A 14534-nucleotide genomic window follows, 5' to 3' on the forward strand; every position below is an offset into this window, starting at 1 on the left:
GTGGAGTGCAGAGTATACTTAAAATTTGTGAATGACACCAAACTGGGAAAGTTGCAAACACTTTGGAGACAGGATTAGAATTCAGCCCTCCCATTTCTATGATTTATTGTCAATGGCTTATTGTTGTGGTGTTGGAAAATTCTGGATTATCAGGTATGCTATTTGATCAAAGCCTGGAACTGAGTGGCAGAGACCCTATAGACATAGTAGCAGATCCGTTCCACTCAAGTAAACATTACAAACAGAACCTTTTTTTTTTTTTTTTAAAGCCAGATACTGAATTTGTATGCATTGGAAATGAATGTTTTTCTGCAACATTGGACCTGGGTGGGAGTGAACCTCATTTTACTCTGATATCTGGAATCTAGTATATATTGGAAAGGTAAGAAGCCATTGCTGTTATCTATGTAGATTGTCCAGACTTGTTTCTAGCGTTGGGTAGCCCAATGGATTATAGTGCTGTAAACTGATTTGTTCAGCCCAGTTGATGAACTCAGGCCTTCAAAAAGTACTGCACACTTCTTAAAAACCAGGTGTAATTACTGCTTTCTGTTCTTTCTATACTCCTAACTAATGAACAGATATAATGAAACACATTTTTACTTTTGGTCAGTTACTGTGTATATACCTATTTGGCATACTGAAAATTCATGTTAATGCTTGTAGTTATAAGGAAAGATCTCTCTTGAGCAAAGGTAAAGTAGCAGAAGACATCAGGGTAATCAGTTTGCAGGAGAACATAAGTATTTGAAAAGAGAGAGTGGGAAAGCCCCCTTGTCAAAAATGTGGCATTGGTTTAAAATAGGAAAAGCATTTTTTCTTAGATATATAAGTGCATTGGCCTAGTACAAAATGTGTACTGCACACAGGCCTGCTCTTTAGAAAATACCTATTTTTGTGAAAAAATGCAGGGACACTGATACTAAAAAGTTCGGCCTCCAATGGACAAATTAAGAGGTGGAAATAAATAAGAATGAGATTGTGCTTCAAAATGTGTTGTCATATGTTTTGGGACTCAACACATTTTGAAGACCAGGATAAAACTATCAGCAACGGAGATAAACCTTAAAATGGTGCACTTTTAATCATGTAAAATTCTTACTGTATGGTACGTTTATTAGTCTGCCATAACCAGGAGAAGTATCTGCTGCTCACGTGCTAACCAGAACCAAAATTATCTGTCAAATATTGGTAGCAATATTTATATTTCCTATTTTTAGTGCCATTTTATATTTTTTTCTTAGATAAAGATATTTTTTTCTTAGAGTAAAATTATGTATTCCCAAACTTTGGAAGATAGTGTTGGATAGATTTTTGCCTTGATGGATTAAAATACTACTTCCACTTAGTGCTTTCCATCCATAAGTCTCAAAATTCTTGAATAAAGAGAAGTGTCATTGCCATATTAAAGAAAGGAAACTGAGATATAGAAAAGTTAAGTGACCTGCCCAAGGTCATAGGGCACTTTAGTAGCACAGACAGAAATAGTTTCAGTCCTGAACTACACTGTAAGGAGTAAGGACCAAATTCTTCCCTGTCATTTAGGGTCCAATCCAGTTCTGATTGAAGTTGAAGACTTACTGACTTCAGTGGGAGTTGGACTGGGTCCTTACTCCAGGCAACCAAACATGAAATTTTTACCTGATTCTCTTCTATGAGTTACTTATGCATGCAAATAGTAGATATTAAATATGATAAATCTGTTTATAAATCTAGTACATAATTGTGGAAGCCCAAGAGAAGTACATTTATTAATACGATATTTTAGAAATGTACATCTCCCTGACTGGCAGAAATGTGTGTTTATATTCAGTTTCACAGTAGTAGTTATAAATAGGTCCATGTGGCTGCAGATAATAGCAGGTCCTGGGCCCTAAAGATTACAAGATGGCAGAAAATTGTAGCCATTATAAACAGTGTATTACACACATCTATACCGGAAAATATTCATATTCTTTGTTTTTTGAACAATTAACTTATTTTATTTGAATTTCAGTCATGTGTGTTCACCTAAATTTTTGCCTTAATGCAGATGCATGCTCATTGTAAGATGGTTTTTGTTTTATTAAAATTAATGTGCAAAATGTATCCCAGCCTGCATTCTAAAATATCTGGGGCAAAATAAACAAGGTTATTGCTGATGTTGGCAGAATCTAAGGGTAGCCACGAAGAACTTAAGCACATTCCCAGGAGGCAGATTGTTCTCTTTAGTGTTAAGAGCTGTGGGACAGGGTTTGGGGGAAGAAAAATCTTCCTGAAGAATCCTTTGCAGAGAGTTCTCCGTGTCATTCCATGGAGGGAAGCAGAGGTTTCCCCCTGCAAGCTTCACTCCTCACCCTTGGATCCTTGGCCATGTAGTGCTTGGAACACACTGTGGGCAATGTGGAAAAGATAATGCAGTCTGGGGAAACCCTGTGTATCACCCCCAACTTAACCACGCTTCCCTCCAGCCTACCTACTCATCACCCCTTTTCTCAACGTGGACCCTGAACCACAGAGAAAGCACTACTGAATCAGGGTGGTAGGTTTTTTTTTTTTTCCACAGTTTCATAGACATTAAGATCAGAAGGGACCATTATGATCATCTAGTCTGATGACACCTCCTGCACGATGCAGGCCACCGAATCTCACCCACCCACTCCTGCGATAAACCTCTCACCTATGTCTGAGCTATTGAAGTTCTCAAATCATGGTTTAAAGACTTCAAGGTGCAGAGAATCCTCCGGCAAGTGACCCGTGCCCCATGCTACAGAGGAAGGCGAAATACCTCCAGGGCCTCTTCCAGTCTGCCCTGTAGGAAAATTCCTTCCCGACCCCAAATATGGCGATCAGCTGAACCTTGAGCATATGGGCAAGATTCACCAGCCTGATACCCAGGAAAGAATTCTCTGTAGTAACTCAGATCCCACCCCATCTAACATCCCATCACAGGCCACTGGGTAACAGGGTCATGGGAACAGCTGAGTCCCCTTCTGCACAGAAGGAGGCCGGTCTGCTTGTGGAGAACTCCTCAGGCAAATGCACAAGGACTGTATGATTTGGCCTTATATCACTCTTTAGACTCTCAGTCTAGTACCTGGGTGAGTTAGGTGTTTTAAGGCTTAAAATCTGTGGCTACCTACATAATTGTAGAAAGCCAAACCACCCCAGAATTTGCTGCATGGTCTCCTATTACTGTCACTCTTCACTGTTACCAGGCTTTCTCCATACTCCTTATTGACTGTAGTCAGCATCTTGGCAGCAGCTTATGGAAGTGTGGACTTTTCCAGCTCATGCCGTTGGCCAAGTACCCTTCGACCAGGTACCTTTTGTCCTATTTCCTTCTCTCATGAGAGGTCGAAAACATGTGTTCCTTTTGATCAGGAATGATTTGCAACAGATACTCAAGTGACAGTAGCACTAAAAATATCTCCAGAGGCATTTTTAAATAGAAAACTGAGAGAAAATTGAAAGGTACAAATCATATCTAGTCTACAGTTTGTATAACAGCCCTACAATATTAGTAAAAAATTTTGTGCTAACAGTTTGCTGTGGTTTAAGCCAAAGAATCAAATCCTTACATTTTTAGAGTCAGGAGACTGTCAAGCTATTTCTGTCACTCTTTTTCTCCCTCTCAGCATCTCAGAGATCAAGTATCTCTTCCTCTTTCCTAGTGAAATTCTTTGCAGTTATACCCTTAGCTGCCAACTTTATATTAAGTAACAAAGCCATTGCTGCTGAGGCTTTCTAACTAGTTTCTAAGATTTGTCACAGTTATCCTTGTGTATGTATTATACGATGCTGCTTTTATATTTCTATATATTATTAGCATTGACAATCTGTGTGCTTAGCTTAGATGGCTTGATCCTGTGCAGGGCAGGTGCTAAGGGTTGTATAGGTTAAAAATTATGAGCAGAACAAGGGAGCACTGGGGAATCTCTGATATTTAGAGCAGTGTTGAAAGGCTGCCAAATTACTTGTGTCTTGTAGGTAGGTGTAAGGTCTAATCAGGGAACAAGTAGCAAAATAACTTATTAGATCATCCTGAAGTCCATTGCTCCCCAGGTGCATCCATGCTTCTCACCCCCCCCCCCCCCAACACCTTGTCTGTTTGCAAGGAATAGAGAGACTATGCAAGAGCTTGACACCTAACTGCTCAGTGTGGAGTAATAGACCTGCTGCTTGAACTTACTTGTGCCAATGCACTACTTTCACTTTTACTCATAGTGAGCTTGCACATCCTGCAGTGCACCGTGCAATGACTTGCAGATTCAACAGTGAAATGATCCAAGCTGGCAATCAGTTTCCATACAGCATGTTTTCCTTTAACTATCTTGGTAAATAAACTGGTATTGTCTTCCATATTGCCACTAAAGAAAGTGCTGCACCTGATCCTGAGATACAGAAATGCAGATCATTTACCCGACATAACAGTTTTTCATTAGGCAATTATCGATAAACAACTCCACTCTGTTACCAGGGCTAATGTGAACCTAATGCCTTTCTGCTTCTTTTGTGTCATTCATCTCTTGCAAACACAATATCATAAGGCTGTGGAATGGTCCTCTCTTGATTACAGATTTAATACTTGTTAGGAGCATGGTACTGATAGCTGTTTCAGCTCTTAAATCTGGAATTGACTCAGCAGAAACCAAAGAAAACAGTAGCACCACTTTACTAAGGCATAATCTGTTGAGGCCAAGATGCTAGGATGGAATGGATTATGCTTTACTGTCATATACTATACTTACCCACAGGGACCTAGACCCCAGGCTCCAGCCTGAACCTGGAAGACTACATAGCAGTGAAACAGGCCCATAGCCTGAGCTCAGGTTGGCTGTCATGGGTAGACATGGGTAACCAGACATTAAGTGTGAAAAATCGGGACAGAGATGGGGGATAATAGGAGCCTATATAAGAAAAAGACCCAAAAATCGGGACTGTCCCTATAAAATCGGGATATCTGGTCACCCTAGTGATGGGGCCAGCCATGGGTTTTTCTTTGCAGTATAAACATACCCAATGTCTCTGTAAGAACTGAGAATAGACCTACCATCTCAAGACTCCTATTCCTGTGTTAACAATAAAACCATACTGTTTCCGCATCCTTAGCTTTCTGTTTTCGTCTCATCTCTTTGTGAAATGATGATAATACCTTAGTAAACTGCTTGGATACTCCCAGATCAAAGGCACACAATAGATGGAGCTTGAACACTTTGCCAGACAGCAACTACTAACCAGAGTACTATATGTACTAGACAGAGTCTATTTAAAACAAACAAACAAAAATATCAGGAAGACAGAGCACTAGCAAGATCCAAGGGCAATGCCCTAGTGAAGTCCCTCACAGCTGTTCGGAGGTAGTAATTTACTGGGATTCCTGCCAGGATTGTCATTTGAATCTGGTTGAGGGCTTCATCCTTCGTATCAGCCTCTGGCTATTAGGTGTTTGATACAATTTCAGACCCTCACAGTTGGAAGGAAAAAGTTTTCTTGCTCGTTCCCCCTAGCCATGAATCATCAGAATGTACTTAATGATGGATAAATGTGTTTTGTTAAGGTCTAAAGTTTTTTGAGGAGGGTAATTACACAATTATAGTTTGAAATTTTCTAGGGATTTTTTAACATTCTTTTTTAGTAAAAGACTGTAAAATCAATCCACTAATAACACTGATGTGCTCAGATTTTCACAGTAGGATTTTACACTAGACCATATGGTGGAAACTGCAATAAAAGTAAAGTTGAAAATGGGAAAGTTAATGGAAAGAATGGTTCTTTAAAAAAAACAGTTTGAAACACATCCTAGTTGAAAAATGTAGGTCTGTATCTAACATAACAATTGCTAGAATGGAGAGTTGGGGCAAAAGTGACCTGGGTTGTGACCCAGGTGACCTGGACATTCAAGAAGCCAAAGTCAGCAGACAGTTTTGAAAATTTTCCCTTTAATTTGCCTGAGCGTCAGTTCCCCATTTCTAAATATTCCCTATAAACCACTTGTATTGTGAGAATAATTCATTATTATTTGTATGGTACTCAGATACGCTGGTGATGAACACCATAAAAATACTGTAGATACTGTATTCCTGGATAAAACTAACTGTTTTCTAATGCACTTCATAGGAAAGAACTTTGTTTAAAAGAGCCGGTTGTACTACATGTCACATATCTGGGAGACTACTTTGATTAGCTCTTGGTCTTTACTAAGGGAAGAGAGGGTCACAGGAAGTTCAACAAAAAAAACTGGGAGAACCCTGACTCTAAGTATTAAAGTTGAGGAAGGTAGAACACAGATGTTTTGCAAGAAACTGTTGCAATTCCAAAGAAAAAAGATCTTATTGGAAAAATAATTTATATTTTACATTACAATTCAAAACCAGATCCAAGATATGCCAGATCATTTGAACCTAAAATCCAAGTCCACATTGAAAAAAAGACCTCTGGAAGATTCCCTATTTCACATAAAATACTCTTAAAATAAATTAAAGTAGAAGACCCAGGATCTTGCTTGTCAGAATGTGGCTATAAACTCATAAATTCACACGGGTTATCTCTGACAGTGAAGTTTACAAAAATAGGTTCACGTCAGGGTAGTTGAGGGTGCTTTTTCATACCTGTTAATGAAGCATCATTAGAAACATCAAGAAAATGTTCCAAGAATTAGTAGCACCAGTATGATATATCCTTCCTGCCAACAGATTATTCATTTAATGATTTAAAGCAGCTGCTCACTGTAATTATAGTACATAAAAGGCAACTGCCACCCTCACCGTAGAAATAGTCTGGTGTATGAAAACGCAAAAGTGACTTGTAAATTCAGTCTTCTTCCTTATATTGCAAAGAGACTCTATCAAACTTGGAAACTCACTGAATCTCAAGTTGAGAAACAACTTTGATTTGCTCTTGGTCTTTGCTTGACAACTGGCCTGTTTGATAGCTCTTATACCTTAAGGATTCATGCTATGCTTGTTTTCTCTACTGTTATTTGTTGAAGTCAAAACCAATCCAGGTCAATATCCATTTTAAGTCAAACAGTGGACACATTCCATCTGATCTGCTGTGCACCAGTTTGTGTATAATTATTTATACTGTAGCAGCACACACAATTTCCGAGGTGCTGTACAAACATATAGGAAGACACAGTCCCTTTTCTGAAGATTTTACAATCTAATAAGAAAAGGAATATATGAATGTCACGTGAAATGGATACAACATACAAGCATGGGCAGTGTGTAATGGAGGCTGGGGCCATGGCTGGTGCTTGGGGCTCCTCTGGGCAGCTGGGGTTTGGGTGGGGAGGCTTGGCTGGAGTTTGGGGCAGCTTGGGCAGGGCGGCTTGGGCGGGCCAGCCAGGGCTCCTCCAGCTGCAGTGCGGGGCTCAGGGCTCCTCTGGCCCTGGAGGGCAAGAGGGGGGCGGGGGCAGGGCCTCAGGCAAAAAGGGGTAGGGGGCTAGCCTCCACAAACGGGGGGTTTATGCGCTGCCCACACATACAAGCCCTTTTCTGTTGCGTTTAATGAGGCATATAGTTATTTCCCATATACTCCTCTATCTAGCTATTTCTTGACCAAAATCTTATAGGCGTCACAGTTGAAATGGGTCTGTCATAACCATAAGGGTAGCCCAAAATTCGTCCTTACCTGTAAGGGGTTAAGAAGCTCAAATAACCTGGTTGGCATCTGACCAAAAGAACCAATGGGGACAAAAGATACTTTCAAATCTGTTCCGGGGGCGGGGGAGAGGCTTTGTTTTGGGTTTTTTGTTTCTGTGTTTGTTCGCTCTTGGGACTAAGAGGGACTGGACATCAATTCATGTCCTCCAAACCATTCTGAACCAGTCTCTCATATTACAGAAATTGTAAGTACAGCCAGGCAAGGCGTATTAGTTTATCTTTGTTTTCTCAACTTGTGAATTTTCCCTTTGCTGGAGGGAGGTTTGTCCCTGTTTTGTTGTAACTTTGAAACTAAGGCTAGAGGGGGTTTGTCATAAATATAAAGGGAAGGGTAAACCCCTTTGAAATCCCTCCTGGCCAGGGGAAAGCTCCTCTCACCTGTAAAGGGTTAAGAAGCTAAAGGTAACCTCGCTGGCACCTGACCAAAATGACCAATGAGGAGACAAGATACTTTCAAAAGCTGGGAGGAGGGAGAGAAACAAAGGGTCTGTGTCTGTCTGTATGCTGGGTCTTTGCCAGGGATAGACCAGGAATGGAGTCTTAGAACTTTTAGTAAGTTCAGAGTGGGGAAGGAACCCTGACAGGGTCCTAATGAGAGATTAAATGAGGAGAGGTTGTTTTATGGACTATCTCAGGAAGGGTGTTGTATGCCTAGGGGGTTGGTATAGAGGAAAGGTTAAGATAGTGTTGAGAGAAACACATTAACAGGGTATTAAGGCTGGCATCACTGCTGATGAAGTATAATAAACCTGGAGTTAGTTTGTTTTTCTCATCCATTTAAGGGTCTTTGTAGCTTTGTTTTTTTTTTAATTAAAAAAAGAAAAACGTCTTCAGATTATGACTCTTTAAATGTCTTAGCAACCTTTGATTTCATGTAATGTATATCAAAATATCCCGAAGCAGATATGTGCCAAGCATTTATTTCTTATCTAGTTGTTTATATTGTAAAGCCCTGATCCAGCAAAAACATATGTGTTTAGCTTTACTTATATGAAGAGATTACTCTCACAAATAAAAGTTCATCATATGCATAAGGGTTTGCAGGAGTGAGGCCAAACTTTTATATTTCTCTGATTAAATAGTAACTGCTTGAACATTTTACAGAGTATATAACAATATTACAAATACAATAAAATGAGAATATTAAAATATAAAAAGGAAGACTAAATAGTAGAGGTGATTGGCAATAGTATGCAGATTGCTTTGTCACAAGCACCAGTTCAAATATGCTCCAGGTCAGTCCATGCAATTGATGGGTGACTAGTGGCATATGAGAAAAGTTAGTGATCTAGCCCCAATTGCTGCAAGGTGGTCATATTACAAAATGTACCACTATGCTTGCACTAATTACCACTCATGTTAGCAAGCTCAGCAGAAAGGCCAAAAATTGAAGGCGCATTGAAAATTAGTTACCCTGTTTTGTCTTAGGTGAAGTTTCTTCTGGAAGAGAACTAAGGTATGTTTTCAGGGCGATGTAGGGAAGCTTGTATTTCTGCTGCCCAAGTTTTACCTACTGTAAAACTAATTGCATCAAGTTAATTTCATGCTTTATCAACCTCAGGTTTATTAGTGCAAATTAAATTTCACACTAATGAGTCCAAGTTCTTGTGAAGCAACATGGAAACCTGCAGTTTCCATTCATTGCAGTAAAAATACATTTTGTACAATTTGCATAGTGGGAGAATAGTCTAATAGTAAAGTATTTGTATTGCAAAAAGAGATGAATAAACTTTGTGAATAAAAAGAGGACCTTTGCTGTTAATCTAGTACCTTTCAGCAGCACTGAAAAGTATTGGAGAATGATTTAAAAAAAATCAAACAATTGCAATGAATTATTTACTTTTATTATTATAATTTTAACAACATGGCTAACTTGACATCTGTCAGCAAAGCATACACATGAGGAAGAGACTCTAATAAAGTTGTTCAAGCTACAACCTACTTAGATTGTTAAATCAAACTGAATAAAGCAGGCTGCTTTGATGGGTTTGTGGTTTCTACAAACATTTTTGTCAGTGACATCATCTTTTGCTTTGAATTCCAACATTGTCTTCTGTGGACAGGGAATTTCAAAATCAACTGAAAGTTTAAAAAAAAAGAATAATTATTATTTTTGCTGGTTAGAGCAAGTAATAGGAGGAAAGGGGAAATTGTTGGACCAAATTCTACTTTCACATCCACTGGTGAAATGCCATTGGCTTCAGTAGGATTATACCTTCAGTAACTGACAACACAGTTTCGCTTAGTCTATTAATTTACCTCACAATGAGTGAAATTTAGCCCTTCACAGAGGACCTTCTTAAAGTTTGTGCATCACTTCAGTGCATGGTGGTGAATTTCACCCAGTAACTTTATTCCTGCTCTTTGAGAACATTTTGATCGTTATTAAAATTCTACCATTGCTATACATTCATCTTTTAAAATGTATTAATATGTAAAGCATTTTCATTTGTATATAAGCACTTTTGAAGATTTGGACCAGGAAAGGTAGTATGTGTATTTATTAGAGATCAACATGGACCAAAATTCATGCCCAACACACATGTAACTTTACTGAAATTTAGTTTTCCATCCAAACTTTGTGGCTCAGGCCTCTTTCTCTGTCTTCACTCCCACACATCTCCCCTCACATAAGTGAAATTCTCCTCTATACAGAGGGCCAGAATAAGGTCTGTAGACTACTTAAGTCCCCTTTCTCTAAGTACCGAAATGGCACTTCAGAAGTGTACAGGTCTTTTTCTGGCTCTCTGCACATAGGTGAATTTTACCTCAAAGAAATATGGGAATTACACCACTAGGCTGCAATAGAAAGTCTTGCAACTCTAAAAAGAAAACAGGAGGGAATCAGTTGTTTTAGTTGGAAGATCATTACAAGCATCCTGCAGAGCTATGGACGTAGTTAGCTGTTTGAATGTACAATCCCACTGCATTTGTTTGAAAGAGCTTAGAACAGAATTGCAATACCTGTGTTTATCATGATCAGTTTGCTCCATTATATTGTTCATAAGACAGTAGGTAGGTTCTGTGCAATAGCTGATACTGGGCATTCTGATGATTAGTGTAAATTGGAAATTTCAATGTATGTTTCAACACTTTCCCACAAAACTTGGAATGAAAATCAGCAGAAATCTAATTTTTTTTACTTTTACTTTCTTCAGCATTTTCACAAGGTGCATTTGCTCACCTTGTTGCTATCTTACAGCCCACTCAGAAGCCAATTACAGTTGTGAAATTGGGTCTTCTATATATGGAGGATCAAGACCTGACTAGCACCAAAGTATTTTCTATTAGGCAGGAGATTATGCTGTCTGAAAAGCAAACCATTTTAATGAGGGCCTGTTGACAGAAAACTTTGATTTGGAATGTGAGGGGGGAGGACATGAGTTCTTGTAGGCTCTGTGGCTAATTCTGATGATTAGAGATCTCCCAGAAGCAAACGCAAAAACACTTGAAATGAATTTAGAATTTTTTCTCCAGAGGAAAATTGTTCAAAGAAAAAGAGTGGATTATTTTTGTCCACAAAAGATATAGATAATGGGCCAAATTCAGCTTAGACCCCCACAATTCAACAAAGCGTTTAAGCTTGTTTCTGTTCAGCAATGCACTTAAGCACACACTTATAACTAAGCATATGCTTAAGTACTTTTGCTGAATTGCAGGGGCGCTCAGTTACTCCTCAGTTGAGAGCAGAATATAGTCCATGTATTCTGAACCAGAATTTGATACAGTATTTTCTTCAGTGATGGAAAATATGGTATATTTGATAGTAAAGCAAGAAACAATCAACTTAAAGAAACAAATGTTACCCTTGATAAATATTAGAACATAGTTTAAACATTAATCACTAACCCAGATCACCCTGGTGCAAGACAAGGGTAGGAGGCCCCTTCCAGACTCTGGGCCATAGCTCCCAACATAGCCCACCACTCTCCAACATCACCCAATCCCCCTACAGTTCACCCCACCATCCTCCACTTGTCCCCAACCCCTCATCCTGGTGCCCCCCACCAACACTCCCCACCTCACCCCATAGCTCACCAACAACTCGCCCTGTCATCCACCGCCTCTGGGACTTTCCTGGCCACTCATTGACACAGCCGTGGCTCAGTGCTGTGTTCCTCTCTTGGACTAGGGTGGCTCCTCCCAGTCCCAGTGGTTCTGCTCACTCTTATCGCCCACCCCACATGCACACAACACAGGCCAAATCTGAGTGAAGAGTGGCATTGTGAGAGTGCACACTGGAGTTGCAGTGCTGATCTGGTTTGCCCCAACTGCCCCTCTGTCATGATGGAGGTGTGGCTGGATCAGATCTGAGTGGTGTTGCCTGCAATCCCATGTACCAAGTTGCAAGGCCACTAAATGTGGCCCGGCTGTCCCCTGTCGTGACAGAGGGGCAGTTGGGCCAAATCTGAACAGCACTGCAACCCTGCATGCCCTGTTGTAATGCCACTCAAATTTGGCCTGACTGCCCCTCCATCTGACGGCCTAATTTGAGTGAGTGGTGTTGAGACTCTGTGTACCAAATGAAGTGCTGTAACGCTACTCTGTCTGTTTAGGCCCTCATAGCGTCGTTGGCCCTGGAGTGACTGCACCACTTTCACCATTGTAGCCATGCCACTGTCTAGCAAAGTATGTAAGCAGGTGCTGACCTTTAAGCATGTGAATAATCCTGTTGACTTCAATGGGACTACTCATGCTTAAAAGTAAATGTGTTCAAGTATTTTACTGGATCATGGCCTAAATCATGTTTTCTGTTCTGTAGAGAGGATGAGGCCTTCCCCAAGAGCCCAGCCTGAGTGGCTGGTCTTTATACTGGGTGGGAGGGGAGTCTAAGGAAGGGAATCATGTTCCCAACATATGAAGCAGCTTCACAGCTGCTTTACAGCAGTTAGTGTAGCTTTGAGGCTGTCACAGTTTCTTTATCTCTTACGTCTCAGTGCTTTGGAAAATGAAGGCTCATTGATCCACTGGCCCTGGTCTACTCCTCCCCTGCCCTGCTCTCTCACTACTGGCACCTAATGCAAAGCACTAGGAACCTATGCAGAGTTGGATTTGAGGTGTACATCCCCTGTACAGTTTCTTCAAATCTAGCTACCTATGCACACTTCTCAGTGGACCATGCCAGTTCTGTTGTCTCTGGGGATCTCAGCGCGTACCCACAGTGCACAAGGTTATTATTCATGTTATTCACAAGTTCTGTGTTCATGACATACTCTCCATTTTAAAAAGAAATACCTTCTTTCTTCTGCATCCAGAAGACAGTGATATGCAGCGATATCCTTCTCCAGCTGTATTTTGTTGGACAGCAGAGTTTCACGATCCCTCTGCTGCTGCTCAGTTTCTGCTCTGATTTCTCGCACCTCTGCCTCTAGCTTGGTAATGACAGAGCCTAGGTTCTGAAGTTCAATGTCATGCCAGTGCTTAGCATCATACAATGAGTTCTCCAGACCCCTTTTCTACATGAAACATTAATTATAACACTCAGAACAGAGTCATAACTTCAGATAATCTTTGTAGTAGTGTTTCAGCTAGACCTCGGTGAATGGTTTGTGTGGGAAATTTGAAACCGCCCTAACCCTTTGCATTTGAATCTGCTGAAATGGAGACCCCAATATACTGGGCGTTCTGTTCATTAGATATTTGTATTGTATCTGTGCATTGTGGCAATGTGGACTGATGAACTGTTTTGTCTGAGGCTATCTCAGAGTTTTTCAAACTGTGGGGCTTGTCCCCCCTACAGGAGCATGGAGGAACTTTGTGGGAGGGCAAGTGGTGACGCCAGGTGGCTTGTGCCAGCCCCCCACAGCAGAGCCTGGACCAGCCCCCATGGGGGGGTGGGGAGGGAGCATTAGCTCCACCCCCAACCCACCTCAGTGGGCCACCCAGCCTGTGGGTCAGGTTCAACATCCGCTGAGGCTGTGCAGATTTCTGCTTGTGGCAGCCTCCATGCCCAGCCCTGGTTCCACTCCCAGAGACCTTCTCAGGCTCTTCCCCCCACACCCTGAAAACCCAAGAGGGGAGGGGCAGAGGGGCAGGTATTGGCCCTGCCCTAGCAGCACTGCCTGGCTGCAAAGTAGAAGCAGCTTGCTTCTGAGGAAGCCTTGGCTGTGCCATTGCTAAGTATCTGTGTATTTCAAGCTTACAGGTGTAGGTAATTTACTTCAAGTTGTGTTAAGGCCTTTGTTAGGTTTATTAGAAGGCTATCAAGCATACTTTTTCATGTATCTATTTTTGTCTGAGTTGTGGGGGTACAACCAAAATTATAACTCAAAGGGGGTGCTCAGCTCAAAAAGTTCGCAAACTGTTGGTTTATCTGGTTACAAGGCACTAAAAATTGCTTAATAATATGTTGTGCTCTATAACACTATGTACCCAGTAATCTCATTGAGGTTTACAAATGTTAACAAGTGTTGAGGGATAAAATTTCAGAGCCTGATTTTTATAAGTGCTGGGCACCCACAACACCAGTTTAATCAATGGGAGTGCGGGCGTATAGGGATTTATTCTCACCAGGCGCATCAAGATGAGAATATGCCCTAGAAAAGCATACTGAATTTTGAGTATATTCCAGTGAGTATACACCAGTTCTAAATCGATAGCTACTTACCAGAGTTCTTAAAGATTCAGTCTCTGCTTGCAGACTCTGTATTTTGCAGGCTGTTTCATGGAACTCTGTTCTCAGGGATTCCACCAGTTCTTCCTCTTGGGTTTGTACAGCAGGTGCCGATTCTGTGGCTTGCTGACAACAGGTAATAGTTGTCAGTCACAAAATTCTTTATTAATAATAATAATAATAATAAAATAATTTACATTCCTTCCATCCAATAATGAAAGTAGTCTTTTGCAATTTGGGGCTACTCAGATTTTAAATCTGTCATTTATATTTTA

At 40.7% G+C, this 14534-nt stretch overlaps 1 protein-coding gene and 1 long non-coding RNA gene across 2 annotated transcripts in view; one reads left to right on the top strand and one right to left on the bottom strand.

The window, feature by feature from the left end:
- Window positions 1-14534, top strand: part of LOC144261515 (uncharacterized) — a 93592-nt gene that overhangs the window by 2937 nt on the left and 76121 nt on the right. The window lies entirely within an intron of this gene.
- BFSP2 (beaded filament structural protein 2) overlaps window positions 12830-14534 on the bottom strand; it is a 37008-nt gene continuing 35303 nt past the window's right edge. Inside the window, exons 5-6 of the mRNA XM_077810101.1 lie at window positions 14254-14385; window positions 12830-13102 (exon numbers count right to left, since the gene is read on the bottom strand). Coding sequence (XP_077666227.1) covers window positions 12830-13102; window positions 14254-14385 — 405 coding nt within the window. The remainder of the gene's footprint in view (window positions 13103-14253; window positions 14386-14534) is intronic.

The sequence above is a fragment of the Eretmochelys imbricata genome, chromosome 2 (genome assembly GCF_965152235.1).
Source record: "Eretmochelys imbricata isolate rEreImb1 chromosome 2, rEreImb1.hap1, whole genome shotgun sequence".
Classification (NCBI taxonomy): Eukaryota; Metazoa; Chordata; order Testudines; family Cheloniidae; genus Eretmochelys; species Eretmochelys imbricata.